General features: G+C 42.7%; 1 protein-coding gene across 1 annotated transcript in view; it reads right to left on the bottom strand.

Moving 5' to 3' along the window:
• EXT1 (exostosin glycosyltransferase 1) overlaps nucleotides 1–15829 on the bottom strand; it is a 288051-nt gene that overhangs the window by 28327 nt on the left and 243895 nt on the right. Inside the window, exons 2-4 of the mRNA XM_030303756.1 lie at nucleotides 7924–8017; nucleotides 5537–5644; nucleotides 493–612 (exon numbers count right to left, since the gene is read on the bottom strand). Of these exons, the coding sequence (XP_030159616.1) occupies nucleotides 493–612; nucleotides 5537–5644; nucleotides 7924–8017 (322 nt within the window). The remainder of the gene's footprint in view (nucleotides 1–492; nucleotides 613–5536; nucleotides 5645–7923; nucleotides 8018–15829) is intronic.

Genomic DNA, 15829 nt, shown 5'->3' with positions numbered 1-15829 from the left:
CGACAACACTGATGCTGGTTGGGTTGCGCAGGTGGGGTTGAAAATTACTTTTGTTGTACCCCAATGCCATTGGTGTCCAATAAACTGCTTATATTTTTAGAATGGTAGAACATATTCCCCTACTTGGTCATTATTGGTTTTCTAAATGAGGTCCAGAAATATGTCTTCAAAGGATGTCACTGAGTGTGAAGGACAGTAGGGTAGTCATTAACCACATACTGCTGAAATGATTTAAGACTGAGCCAATCTCTGTGTCAAGGAGTGGAATTTCTCCTCATGTCAGTTTTCTCCTATGGAGCTTTGTTAGGAATGGAGGGATTTGCTTGGGCTTGGCAGGGCAGGTAAAAGAGGGTTAACTGACATATCCAAGTACATAAAATTCAGTTTTGTCGCATTTGACTCAATTACACCTCACCAATAACAGACAAGAAAGCCAACAGAAGTGTATAAAGGACCATTATTCAAGACAAAGAGCTAAGTGGTCTCACTTACCTCTAGTGTAGTTAATACAATCTTCTCAACTGAAGAAAAATAAGCCTCCCACAAGAATTGTGTCTGCTGTCTAAGTGCTAGGATTTTATCCTGATGAATAGACCTGATTGTAGAAGGAATCTGTAACACAAGGTGAACACATAATAACTAGAACTGTAAAACAATGAGATACCATTTGATCAAAATAACCCACCTGGGTTAGGCTTTTATACTTCATAGCATTCAGGTTCTAGCGTACAGATCTCCCAAAAATCACCAATCCTTAAACTGAAATGCCCTTAAGAAGGTGTCAGGTACAGACAAACAATACTTACTGGGGATCAGCTTTAACCACCTTTAATGCATGGAAGTTAAAGTTACCTCTAAGATTTGGTAGCAGCTTATCAGTTGTTCAGGGTTCCACAAATCCTCAGTCCTGCACACAACCACATTCTATAGAGAAAGAAGCTATCAGCTTTGGGGAAAGGCTGGAAGATATCATCCTCCAAACACTTCCAAGACATGCCATGCCAGGGACAACAAATGATCTACAAAAGGGCTTTTAAGGGAATGTCTCTGAGTCTCTCCATTTAATCTGCAGCTGGACAGTCATTTCTATATGCACACACCTGCTACCTCACCCTGAGAGCTCTTCTGCTCCCTGACCTCTCTTCCTGCCTCTAGCACTTACCCCAATGATCTGCCAAACATCATCCATGTTCAGCCATCACTGTTCTCTACCAGGCTACATGATTTTAAAGGAGAGATCTATGTCCTGTCCATCATGCTACACATTTTAAGGCTAGAAGAGTGATTTTTATTCAAGAAATAAGAGTTAAACTGAACATGGCCATCTGAAGCCACCATAGGGATATCATTATTTTTTACCAGCAATATAGCTTAATGATTAAGCACAGGGACACCAGAAGTTAGACCAAAGTGGGATTCTTGGCTCTAACATTTACCAGCTGTGTTTTCTTGGACAAGTTACTTGATCTCTCAAAGATTCTATTTCCTCATTTATAACATGGGGATACTGTACGAACATAACAAGGTTGTAATGGAGATTATCTAAGTGCTTCGCACAGTTTCTAGAACATGGGAAGCTTAATTAACATAGCAAATTATTACTACCACTATTATTATTATTATTATTATTATTATTATTATTTACATAAGGGTCAAAGTTGGATCAGTTGCTGCCTAATGTCTGCATGTGAACTTGCTTGGATCTGGAGCTCTGTCTGACATGTACTTCCTGGGTTTCTGGTGAGTTTGCTGGGCTTGCTCCCTATCTTCACCTATAGTTCAAGGTCTATTTCATTTATGGAGTCTATACTCTTAGAGGAGAGTCCTTGTGATTAGCAACTGCTCTCTTGTGCTCACCTCTTTCTGCATGCTTGCTTTGCTAATGTGTAACTAATCAGACAGATGTGGGGGCCTGGGCTGAAGTAGGGATGCTCTGTTAGCTGCTTTAATAAGAAAGTTACTCACGGCATTGTGACCAAGCCTGTATCTGAATTTCCACTAGGGGAGAAGGAGGTGGTAGCACATTTTTTGACTTAAGACTATTCTTCGAAGGAGCAATGAAACTGCCTCACAGTAAGAACACAAGGACAAGCTCACTTGCTTTGGCAATATCCTAAAGCAGATACCAAATCTGTGCCCCAAAGTGTGTATCTGGATGCCCACCACTGAAGAAGCATGGCGGCAACAGGTAAAGGAAAAGCAATGGCAGGCAAACATTAGCCCGGAATCAGAGCTCAAGGTCAAATGGAAGTAAAATACCCTTGGAGAAGGTAGAAAAACCATCCATATTGTGGATCCTTGCTACGTCAAAGACTATTTTTATTTACTGAGAAAATTACCAAGATTGCCAAAAAAGACTAGGAAAAAGCTACCATGACCAATTTCACGATCAGGTTCTCTTCTAAATGCCAAGGGTATTTTCTAAGAGTCCTATAGGTAGACTTCACTGTTTTGTCATGATCACAGGAAACCAGTCCCTTAGAAAATGCCAAAAGCTACTGCCACTGTGTAGTCTCCAGAAAACTAAGTGGGCTGAAGTTATGAAAGAAGAGAGGGAATATCATACATTAACGTACCAGTACATTCCCCTCTTTTATAGAAGCCACAACTTGATGTTGGGACATCAAATAAAATACATGCTACCTGTTTATACATATAATATAAGTGACAGCCCTTTGCAAAGTGCTCTGGAAGAGAATTCCAAATGACTGAAAAGACAAGAGTTCCAAGTTTTAATGGCATTTGGCTATTGGTTATTAATCTGCTTGTCCTGAGAGACAGGTATATGTGAGAGTGATAAATTAATTCCAATTTGGCCGGATTGTTCAGTGTGGCAGAACTCAATGTAAGTCTTAATAAAAGGTCACGTATGGCAACAAAACTAATGGAATCTACCAAAGTAGATATAGGAAAGCAACATTCAGCTCTCCTGGTGACATAATGACAAGAATATATTCAAATAAAAACATCCGAGCTGTTCTAAAACAAGAAACGAAAAATTGTAACATAACAACAACATTTCCCAGAGCAGACATTTGGGCTCGGTGCCAGCCCTTTACAACCATTGTCAACGACAGTGCAGTCGCTGTTCAATATGGAGGCAGCTGTGCAAAGACAGACTGCATACGAGATGGGAGAATGAGAGCAAGTTTGGGTGGGTGTAGGATCGAAAACAAAATCTTCAGAGTCAAGCCAAAAACTGCTGCGGAAGGTGAAATACATATCACCTTTGGTGAAACATAAGAAGCTGGGCAACCGCACTCAAGTATCCCGGAATGCCCTCCTGTCCAAGACAAACTCCCAAGTTATTCACATCAAATTCACAGGAGCATTGGTAAACAATGGGAGATATTAGGGCTGATGTTTTTTATTCCTTTAGTTCCCAAACTTCCTGTAATGATCATGTGTTATTTAAAAAAAAAATCATGAAAAGGAGGAAAGAGGCAACGTGGAAAGGACCCACACAGATCAGTTTTGTCTGGCCTTTCATGAGTCAATGTTTTCAGCATATGCCATTCTGCCTGGGGAGGATTTTGCTAGGTGACGTATTCTTCTTTTGTGTTGGAGGTCCCAGGGGCCATAGAGTGATCTACCTGAGTACCAGAGAGAAGCCATGTTTTGGGAGCTGTGTTCAGCTTGGCTTGCCTAATCCATAGCGCTCTTGATTACAGGTACGTCACCTGTTACTTTAGGAAGACTACTGTGTTCCTTCACCAGCCAGCTAGCAGACTGGCCAGCAGCACAAGCAGAAGCAACAAGAGAGTTAGAAACTCAATTTTCTTTTTTTGTTTTTTAATGTTTCTTTATTTTGAGAGAGAAATAGAGAGCAAGAGGGGGAGGGGCAGAGAGAGAGGGAGACAAAATCCCAAGCACATCCCTGATGTGGGGCTCGAACCCACAAACCATGAGATCATGACCTGAGCAGAAATCAAGAGTCAGACGCTTAACTGACTGAGCCACCCAGGCGCCCCAGAAACTCAATTTTCCCGATAATTTTTTTTTTAAAGCTAGGACATTAAAAAAACCATTCTACCATATTGTGGTAGTTCAAGATAGAGTATATACTGCCATCAAAGGAAAACATTAAAATATTCTATAATTTTAGAGAAAGGAGTATGACAAATTATGTGGAACCTACAATATTATTACATGAAAGGGCTTTAGAAATCCTCAGTGACTGACAATTACTGCCCTTGGATTTCTCTGTATCATATTCCTCTCCCCAGGCAGCTCCTGAGAAGTTCAAACTTTTATTAGGTATCCTTGTAGAAGACTGGTTGACCATATATGAGTGGATTTATTTCTAGGCATTCTATTTTGTGCATTTGGTCTGTATCTCTCTCTATATGCCAGTACAATATCATTTTGATCACTGTAGCTTTTATAATGTATTCTGAAATCAGGAATTATGATGCTTCCAGCTTTGTCCTTTCTCAAGACTGATTTGGTTATTTGAGGTCTTTTGTGGTTCCAAATGAATTTTAAAATTAGTTTTCTACTTCTGTAAAAAAATGCCATTGGGATTTGGATAGGGACTGCATTGAATCTGTAGATCAATTTAGGTAAGATGACCATTTTAATAATATTAAGTCTGATTTCTGCAATACAGGAGAACATGGATGAACCTGGAGGATATTAGGCCAAGGGATGTAAACCAGTCACAGAAAAGACAAATGCTGTATGATTCTACTTACCTGAAGTCTCTAAAACAGCCAAATTCATAGAACTAAAGAGCAGAATGCTAGTTGCCAGGGTTGGGGGTGAGGAAGAAATGGGGAGTTACTAATCAGTGGGCATAAAGTTTCAGTTAAGCGAGATGAATAAGCTCAAGAAATATGTAGTACATTTCCCCACAGTCAGCAATAATGTATCGTGCATTTAAAAATAAGAGGATAAATCTCATCTTAAGTGTTCTTGCTACAGTAAAATAAAATAAAATAAAATAAAATAAAATAAAATAAAATAAAATAAAATAAAATAAAATAATAAAATAGAGATCCAAATGGCAAAAAAATACATTTAAAAAACCAATTTTATCAGAGGCCGCTCTTTTAAATATACATGTTAAAGATTAACACTGCTCAGGCTCCCAGACCAGATCATTTGAGCAATGATAACACTAATTATACGAATCAACCCTAGAGACCTCCCTCTTTCTGAAAATTAATCTGAAGGCAATTACAGAAACAAGGGAAAGGAATATGGAGTGGCAGGATGGTACAAAAGCTCTCTTGTATCATTTCTAAAACTCCTGGATAGGGAAGAGGATGGGTGTACACCTCTTCTTCCTTTCAAGTTCATGCCCTTCACCTGCCACTTCTCCTTTTCCAAATATATTCCCTAGACCTGGGTGGATTTTGTGTTGGAAAGTGAACAATGTCATATTAAATGACTTCATATTCGCCACGACACAGGCAATTTTCTCCTGATAAAATTTCTTTTATAGAGCTGACCTTTTGGATTCATCTTCTTTGAAAGTTTGGACAGCGGCAGCAATAATACACTCATCTGCTGAAGGCTGGAGCCCCTTCCTTACCTGTAATAACAATCTCTCATCGCCTATGACGGCAGCTTGGTTCCAATTAATCACTTCAGAGAATGGCAACTCCCATCCATTGCTGAGCATCACAGGGACACAGGCAGCCTGGGTGAGGAAGGGGGCATTCATGAGTGTGAAGGAAGCAGCAGGGGGACATTCCAATCAGAGGTGACATCAGTGCAAATTCAATTACTGGCATTTCTTGCTTGGATCATTGCATGGATCCTGGACTGCTTAGTCCAGAAGAAGAGTAAACTTACGGGGGTGCCTGGGTGGCTTAGCTGGTTAAACTTCTGACTCTTGATTTTGGCTCAGGTCATGATCTCACAGTTTGTGAGTTTGAGCCCCATGTCAGGCTCTGTGCTGAGGGTGCAGAACCTGCTAGGGATGCTGTCTCTGTCTCTGTCTCTCTCTCTCTGCCCCTCACCTGCTCATGCTCGCTCGCTCTCTCTCTCTCTCTCTCTCTCTCTCTCTCTCTCAAAATAAAGAAAGTTAAAAAACCAAAAAGGAAAAGTAAGCTTATATGAGTTATCAAGTCATGTGAAGGCTGTACATATCCAGCCAAGATTTTAATGTTTGCAAGTCTTGCCCTCAAATGCTAAAACCCCATTTCTATTCTAGTACATGGTTTGGCCGACCTTACCTCCATGGAGACGGCTGGCCTTGTTTGAGAAGTTTTATTGATGTAACAAAATCGTGCACCAACAATATCCTAGCATAAAACCAACCTTGAATATAAACAGTTTTGTCAATGTAACTGCCACAAGTCTGCTTGTGAAGTGGTTTATCCCACTGTCAGGTGCAACAAAGAGCAAAATGGGGCTTGGCATTCCTAATGAAGCTTTTTGTGGACTTAACTATTACAGGGTGTTCACCTTTCCCTTGCTGTGCAAACATCTGAGCCAGAACCTTGTTCCGTGTCACTGTGGAGGGATCCAAACCACTGTCGTAACAATGTACTGTCTGCACAGTGATCTGACAGCCAAGAAACGCCAGGCTAAGGACACGGGTCTGGTTCCAAAGCAGAGAACAATTTGCTTTGTGCCACATCCGAACGAGGCTACCAGAACATTAGTGACCGTATGCTTCACGGAACACAGAGCGCACTGGAAAGGACCTTAAACAAAAGGAAGCTCTTCTGTTGAAGGACATGACAGAATGGCATACGTTACGGAGTACTGTGCAAAAAGCATAGACTCTGGCAAGGTGCAGAACATAGAGGGGGAAGAACAGAGAGGCCAAGAGGTAAGGAGTGGAGGAGGAGAATCTTAGCTGGGAGCACGCTTTCTCGAGATCCAGGAGGGCTGGTTGCAACTCTCAGGTGGTTAATGTCGGACAAGTGTCTCATCAGGTGAGGCATTTCTGCAGAGTGAGGTTAATGAGCAGAACCTCACACAGGCCCCGGAGCTGCAGAGCCTCAGAATAGCTGGGCCAAGTGAATAGCGTGACCCATTGTGCATCACTCTTGGAATTTAGAGGCACCAAGAGATGACTGAGGAGGAAGGGCAGAAAAGACAATTTGCTTTGTTTTTTAATTAAAAATTTTTTTTTTAAACATTTATTTTCAAGAGACAGAGATCGAGTATGAGCGGGGGAGGGGCAGAGAGAGAAGAGAGAAGGAGACACAGAATCCAAAGCAGGCTCCAGGCTCTGAGCTGTCAGCAGAAAGCCTGACGTGGGGAGCGAACCCATGAACTATGAGATCATAACCTGAGCCGAAGTTGGACACTCAACTGATTGAGCCACCCAGGTGCCCCAAGACAATTTATTTTTTGGAAGCACCACCAATAAGCCATTTTCTTTTCTTTTCTTTTCTTTTCTTTTCTTTTCTTTTCTTTTCTTTTCTTTTCTTTTCTTTTCAATGCTTACTTTTGAGTGGGGGGAGGGGCAGAGAGAGGGAGACAGAGGATCTGAAGCAGGCTCTGCACTGACAGCAGAGAGCCGGATGTGGGGCTCGATCTCACAAACTGCGAGATCATGACCTGAGCCGAAGCCGGATGCTTAACCAACTGAGCCACCCAGGTGCCCCCAATAAGCCATTTTCTTAAGCCAGTGCTCTTGAGACCGGCTTCCAGGAGCAGAATAGTGTCTGCAAGGCTGCTGTTGGGCAGTCAGATCCACCCTCTGTCGGCAAACATGTCTCTAAAGAACACCTCCTCCCTGATGGTGAAACTGTTGAATCTTCTCAGGTCCAAAGACAAGGAGTGAATCCTCTTTCCGCCCCCTCTCTTATAAAAAATGTCACAGACTTCCTTGGGGAAACAGATTCCAGGTGTTCAAGGCAAACTATGCATTCTGCTTAGATCCCCACAGAAGGGTTAAGGTTAAACCCACCCCGACTTCAGTCCTCAGCCCTATTCTGGGGAGGTCTCAGGGTCTCTTACCTGCAGAGCCTCCAGGAACCTGAAGGACCCAAGCCTGCGACCACGAGGAACCAGACAGAAAGTGGCATTGTGCAGCATTTCCCGATAATCATACCTAGAAGGAGAGGAGGAACAATCAGGAACAATCAGCAGACGAAGACCCGTGAGGAGTGGCGGGGTGGGGGGAGGGGTCAGTGAACATCTGCGGGTGTATACGTAACATGGAATTACCCAGAGCAGCTCAGGAGACACACTGGGCAGGCAGTTCTCACTTCCCCTTTGGGGAGTGAGGGGTGTTGCATGAACAACAAATGTGAACTTTCACGAGGGGCAAAGTAGTTAGGGTGTTTTGCAAGCAGTACATGAAAGGCAAGTCTGATGTTCTCAGTAACAATTTGGCTTGCCCACGGTTTGCTTCCAAAAATCAGATTTTTTGTGTCTTGATCAAATGTCTTGTCCCCATGAGCTTAAAAGCAAAAGATCACAACGAGTAGTTCTTGTTTAATGCCATGTCATTCAGCAAAACTAAGACTGTCCTTGTTCCCCACCCCACAAAACCATGCTGTTAAAACCTACCCAGGAAACCTCCATTACAAGCACAGAACATTTACTTTCTCCTTCAAGCTGGAGTTTCTACGTTTAACCAAGAATATGCAGCGACGCCAGACAAATACTCATATGTAAGAATGGATAACATAACTTACAGCGGAAACACAAGAGAGACAGAAGGAGCTGGCCTAAGAAATGTGAAAATAAGAATAACAGGAGAAAAAAAAAGCATAGCGTGGGGTGCGGAAAACCAGGGTGCAGAAGAGAGGATTGTTTCTTTTACTCAGATACCACTTGACGGTACAACACGGTTCTTGCGCTTGAAAAAAGGCAAAATATAACATGAGCGCCGGCTGTCTCTTTAGGCTGGGGAAGTGCAGGAAAGGCGACAAGCATTTCATTTTGTTTAGGGATATCCCCTTAAAAGTGGCTTCCACAAACACATTCCTAAACATGCAGTTTCAGGTTCATTATGAGTTTAAGCAAACTTGGGGAAGCAGAAATGGCTCGTGCCCTGTGCAAGCCTAGATTCTCAGAGCTAAGATGAAATCACTCTCATTTTTCAAGAGCTTGCAATGCTCGGCAGACAGGTGTGACTTTGACAGTAGCATATGTCACCAGCATTTTCTGACTCTAATAGTCTAATTTAATCATAGCCTGAAGGCATCGGATTCTTCCCTCCTCGTTTTGGGATACTGATATATACATTTATATTTTTAAAGTCCACATCTATTTTTATATTCTCATACAAACCAGGCATATGGGAGTAAGCCAATTTTCAATTATAAACCCGTCATTAAGAAGAGACATCATGCAAAGGACCATTTGCTTAAACAAGCTTGTACAACTAATTTGCACAAGAAAAGGTCACCATGAATGGATTAAGATTATCTCCATTGAGAGTAAAATAAAAACCCTTGCTTCATTAATTAAACTGCAAAATAGACTTGAAAGTAGAAAAGATTTTTAAGAGGGCTCAAATTTGGCTAAATAAGAAATATTAAATTATGATGGTAATGCCTTCTCCTTTGCTCACCAAACACGGGGAAGTAATTGATTAAGTATCTTCAAATTCAACTGTTAAAAAATGTCTGGCTCTCTCCCTTAACCGATGAAGAGGGAAATATGTGCACACACACATATACTTATAAAGTTTAAACTCAAATTGTTTTAATATAAAAAGGTCAAATACACTTCAGACTACAGCAAAGTTTAGTAAGTGCCCAGAATAGAAACCCCTGAGGGATTAGCACAGAAGGTCCTACACCCTCATCATTAGGCTGCTAAAAATGTAGAACCCTATTAATGTTCTGGATTGTAACAAGTTTCAAAGTTGCCAGTTGCAGAATTTACTTTGGGGAAGGAGTAGAGGTAGAGAGAAGGCAGAAAACTTACAGCAAAAAAATCACCTGACAGTTATTCTAGGGTGTTGGTTTTTAAGTGGTGGCACAGGAGTATTTGCTGATGTAGGGGATAAAGCTTACATGATTGAAGCTTGTGTTCATTCATACAGCAGGTAAAGGGAGATGTGGGATGAACATCCTTGCCACTAGGTAGCTGTGACATTAGGAATAAAACACATGAGCACTCCGGGCCTTACTTTCCTCATCAGCAAAATGACTAGAGATTGTCTGAACACTCCATTATTCTTTATGTTATTTTTAGGTGAGGAAGAAGAATGTTCTGGGGTGCATGGGTGGCTCCGTCAGTTGATAAGCATCCGACTCTTGATTTCAGCTCAAGTCATGATCTCACAGTTCATGGGATGGAGCCAGCGTAGGGCTCTGCACTGAGTGTGAAGTCTGCTTGGAATTCTCTCTCTCTGCCCCTCCCCCTGCTCATGGTCACACACACTCTCTCTCTCAAAATAAAGAAACAAACTTAAAAAAAAAAAAGAGAGAGAAGAATGTCCTTTCAGAATATCCCACTGCTCCAAAGGTTTCCAAAACCCTTGTATAAATGTATGTGTGCATATATATATATACATACATATATGCATATATCTATGTATAAATATCTGCTCATGTGTATACAATGTATGTTTAACACATAAAGACATATACATAACATGTGCACACAAAACTTAGAACAATGATTTTCAGACTTCTAACCATGCTCAGTCCGTCAGCCAGCCTCTCTTTTGGGCTCTAGTGAGAGGGAACCTATGAATGGATAAGTGTGTTCTAAGTGAGGGAGTAATGATACCCTGAAAGGGGGGGGCAGTTTTCCCAGGTGGGCCGCACTTGTGTTTGGTGCCCTCCCACTCAGCCTTTCTGGGACCCATCTCTTCATTTTGGTGTTCTCACACACCCACATCTACCTCCTTCTCGATGCTTGAACTCATTCAATTTTTTAGTCACTGTCTCAAAAAACACTATGTCCCAGGCCCTGTTCTAGTCCTGCAGATGTTGTGCAGAGAAGACCCTTCTCCAGTCACTAGGCTTATCAAGGAATCATCAAGGAATCATCTGATAATTAGGAGAGGCTGATCAGAACTCCAGGTGTAAAATTACCTGGAAATCTGCATTATAAAGTACACTCGAGAAGACTGGCCTTGCAAAGGGAGACACTAAGGAACTCTGGACACTCTCCCTAACAAAACAACAATTTAACTGGTAAAAATTATTTAAAAAAAAACCCAAAACCAAAAACCTCATTCATTTAAATTTTCTGGAAATTGTCCTAAAGGTCTAATGACAAATGGAAAAACATTTGTTCGGGAGAAGCTACAGAATCTTGGCAAGAACACTGAGTGTCTGTGGCGTTTGAACCATGGTCTGCTCCATTACCAACCCCTCCCAGCTCTGCCTCATAGAATCTCCATCTCAGGCAAGTTCAGTCAAGAAGGCTGGGCTCCTTCTCCCACAAGTTGCCATCAAGAAAGTGAAAAGACAACCCACAGCAAAAAGAAAATATCTGAAAATCATTGATCTGGTAAGAGACTGTTATCCAGAATATGTAAAGAATTCTGACATTCAACAATCAAAAGACAAATAATCCAATCTTAAAACAAGCCACGAGTTGACTAGATATTTTTCCAAAGAAAATATACAAAATACCAATAAGCACAAAGATCCTCAACATCATTAACCGTTAAAGAAATGCAAATCACCCACAAGGATGGCTATCATCAAAAGGACAGGTGAGAACAGGTGCTCATGAGGCTGAGGAGAAATTGGAACCCTCTCATATTCCTGCCGGGAATGTAAAATGGTGCAGTCACGTTGGAAAAAAGTTGGGCAGTTTCTTTTAAAACTAAAAGTGGGATTAGCATATGACCCAACAATTGCACTCTTGGGCATTTAGCCCAGAGAAAATGAAAACTTATTTTCACGCAGAAACTTGTCCATGAATGTTCACAGCAGTTTTATCCTTAATAGCCCCAAACGGGAAACTATCCAAATGTCCTTCAATGGGTGAATAATTCAACAAACTGTGGTACATCTACAGCCTAGAATACTTCTCAGCAATAAAACGAAATGAACTATCGATACACACAACATCCTCAAGGAAATTATGCTAAGTGAAAAAGCCAGTCTCAAAAAGGTGAACACTGCCTTATTTATTTATATAGCATTCGTGAAGTAACATAATTTTAGGGATACATAACAGATTAGTAGTTATGAAAGGTTAGAGATGGGGGAGAAGGACAGGCAGAGAGAGGACAGGTCAAGTGAGGGGGACGGGCTTCTCAGAGGGATGAATTCTCCCCTATTAAGTTTAGAAGTGTAAATCACATCAGAATCATAAACATCTTCAAAATGAGAGGTAATTAACACATGATATCCTAAGCAAAAAGGTAAGTAGATAGGGCAGGCAACTAATCTCAGACACCTTTCCACTTCAAGTCAATAAATGGTTTTGTTACCCTCTTCAGATGGGCATTAAGTTCCCCATTGTGTAGGTGGTGATACAGAAGTTAGAGCAGTTTTTATAAATGGCTGCAAAGAAAAACGCAATAAAGTGACACGGCCTGAATTTAACCTAGAAACCAGGAACCACTCTATGGCCGTAATAATTTTCGCCTTAAAGTTGTGCCGAATAATGGATGGTATACACCCCATTTCAAATGGGCCCTGTAACAATGCAAAATTGAAGTCCTTCCCCCCCATATGAAACACATTGTAGCTGGCGGCAATTCAGTGTACCCGAGGAAGGGGGGGGTCAGCGTGGCAAGTGCAGGGTTCCCCAAGTGCCTTCCCCCACAGGAACATCATCCACACCCCCTGGGAACTTTGTGGAAATGGGAATGCCCAGCCCACCAAGGCCCAGTGGTGTAGAAACTCCAGAGGAAGGGCCCAGAATCCTGTTGCCACAAGCCCTCCAGGTAATTAGGACGCATCCTAAATTTTGTGCGAAGAGCTCACAGAAAATTTGAGTTAAGAGGTCAGGAACACAAAGCTTTGTGGGTTAAGCAGCTTTAGACACAGCCAAACCTGGGTTCCCCTTTGCTATTTACAAGCTGGGTGATCTTGGGAAAGTTATTTGACGAAATCTCAGGTTTCCTGGTGGGCAAATGGAGATACTTCTACTGTGAGGCTTAGCTGGTATAATTTAACTGAAGCACGGGCATATCCTAACCCATCCATAAATGGTAGCTATTATCATTACAGCTGAAGGAAGGCAACAGATATAATGGAAAACAAAGCCGACCTGAAAAGTTAGAGGACCTGGCTTGAGGAACCTGGGTTCTGGATCTGCCACTTCCCGTATGGCCCTGTGTAAAAGAAGTTCTCCATGCTTCAAAGCAGTTAAGATCAAATGAGATCGAGTCCGTGCCCTATAAACTGCAATGCACTAGGCAAACTGTAAGCTGTTGTGGTAAATTACATCGGGACGAGAGGAATAAAAACATTAAAAAAAAAAAAAAAAAGAACAATGAAAAAAGAAAAGAAAGAACAGATTCCCCAAGACAGAGCCAGAGACAAATGTGGAACAGACCCTTTAAAATAAAATGCAAACAGAAGCTGGGAATCACAACAGAACAGCAGCTTCTAATTGAAAGGATTTTGCCTTATTTTCAAAAGCTACACAGACAAGGATGCTGCCGGTGCAGCGTGCCCACCGGCCGTCCCGTGCTTCCCTCAACCCCTCTGTAGCACACACAGTTGCCATGTGAGCCTGCTTTTTGCTAATCAAAGAATCAAAGAGGGTAGGGAAGAAGCCAAGCGATCCAGCCTCTCATCTCTGTAGTCACGCAATTCCAGTCTCCCCGTGATGTTGCTACAGTTTGTCTCAAGTATTTATTTATAAAGTGAACATCTACGCTATCTGTTCCCTCCAGTCCCCATCCTCATAAGTACTTAATCTTCTTTGCTTACACCCAGGTTTGAACTGTATCCTTTAGGAGAAAAAGAAAGAAAACAAAACCAATGTATGGCCACTGTAGTTCCATTAAGTACACTGGATGAGGGAAATAAAACAAGGTCCTTAGCACCTCCCCTGTGCTTTCTTTCACTCACTCAAACAACATCAATTAGCTGAATGCCTACCATGTGTCACGCACTCCTCAAAGAACCAACGGTCCAGGGAAAAGGCAGATGTGTTATCAACTGATTGTTATTCATGAGGGAATATGATGATCAATGATTATTATTTATCGGTAGGATGGAGGCATGAGGTGGAGATTATGCAGAGAAACAACAGCGACAACTTGGCTTTGGTGGGGAGACTGAGAAGCAGGGATGCCTCCAGGAGGAAAGGAGATGGAGCTAATTATTAATGGAAGAGCAAGAATCAGCCTGGTAAGGCTGAGAGGAGGCAATCGGCATTTCTGGGGGTAGAAACAGACAGCGGGAGCAAACACCAAGATGAGAGAACCCACCGCAGTTCTGGGAGGGCGAGGCAGTGGGGGAGGGGGGAGGGGAGTGAAACCACCAGTAGGGCGGGGTCCCACTGGGAGGACAATGTGTGGTATCTCCTGGAGCTCAGACATAACCCTGTGTGGTGGATTGAGTCACTGAAGGGCTCAAGCAGAAGGACACGCTCCCAATGGCATTCTTACAACTTGATAGAACACAACTTCACAGGCAAGTGCTTAGTGCAGACAGTCTGATAACCCTGCCAACAATGCAGGTCACAACTACGGAGCCATAAAGGGCTCCACTTCCACGCTTTCTGATACCAAAGAGCCTGTACCTTCCACCACACCATGCTGCCTCTTTGGTCAGCTCACACAAATGCAAGGTCTGAAAGTACATTTCTTTCTTTCTTTTTTAGTAATCTCTGCACCCAACTTGGGGCTCGAACTCACCACCCCAAGATCACGAGTCACGCTCTCCACTGACTGAGCTGGCCAGGCGCCCCTGAAACGTTTCTTACGGAGCGAATCCCTAAGCAGTTCATCTAGTGTCAAGCACTGGTAAGAAGTGGCTACCGCTAAGAGGACCCTTTCTCCTCTACTCAAAGCCCTGCATCATGTCACGTGAGCAGTTCGGTCCAAGACGGTGCTCTGTTTTTATTCACCATGTTGCCTTAGACCCTTTCTTGGACTTCACAGATTCAACACGAAAAATTTCAATGACTTTTGAGAAAACCCAAAGCCCATAACATGTAATAACATGAAATTGGCCCAAGACACAAATTTGAACTGAGAAACATACCTTTCAGTCAGAAAATGGGTCCAGTTGGCCACTATAGTATGGCTATCTGTTGTCACGTAAGCATACATACAGAGGAGAACAGGCCCCCGTGGTCTTTGAGAATTCGTGGGACACGCTAAGCCTGTTTCTTCACCACTTGCTCACACAGCTCTTGTGCACATGAATGAACTCCATACGCTCCAGTGTCGGGTAAATGATCAGAGCTATACTAATGTGTGGTGCTGGCCCAGGCTGACCAGATTGGCTGCAGCCTCAGGGACATTTACTGCCCCGCAGCCGGAAGGCACTTGCTGTGGAGGTGCTGTGATTCCTCACATGGGTGATTCTCGCCTGGAGCGCTGCCTGCTGCCAGAACCTCAGGGGCACCCGGTCATGCCATAGGTGAGGATGCGATTTCTCTTTAATGCTTCTCAAAAGGATGCTGCTGGCCCCAAGTTTTCCAATGCAGACAGCAGCGGTTGGCTACAAGGAGGGACATGCATCTACATCCATCCTTCACACTTGAAGGGCTATCCGCAGAAGACCATCTCCTCTTTACTGTCCATTTAAAATCCATTTCAGGGGCGCCTGGCTGGCTCAGTCTGTGGAGCATGTGACTCTTGATCTTGGGGTGGCATGTTTGAGCCCCACGTTGGGTGGAGAGACTACTTGAAAATAAAATCTTAAAAAAATCCATTTCAATGTAGGGAAGGGATGGAGGTTAAGGTTTTGCAGGCTCTCGTTGGGGCATGAGGCCCCATGGGAAGCCGGACTCTTGCACACATTTTCTCACCTAA

This window comes from Lynx canadensis, chromosome F2, assembly GCF_007474595.2.
Source record: "Lynx canadensis isolate LIC74 chromosome F2, mLynCan4.pri.v2, whole genome shotgun sequence".
In the NCBI taxonomy this organism is placed as follows: Eukaryota; Metazoa; Chordata; class Mammalia; order Carnivora; family Felidae; genus Lynx; species Lynx canadensis.
This window is presented reverse-complemented; position numbering and strand designations above follow the sequence as displayed.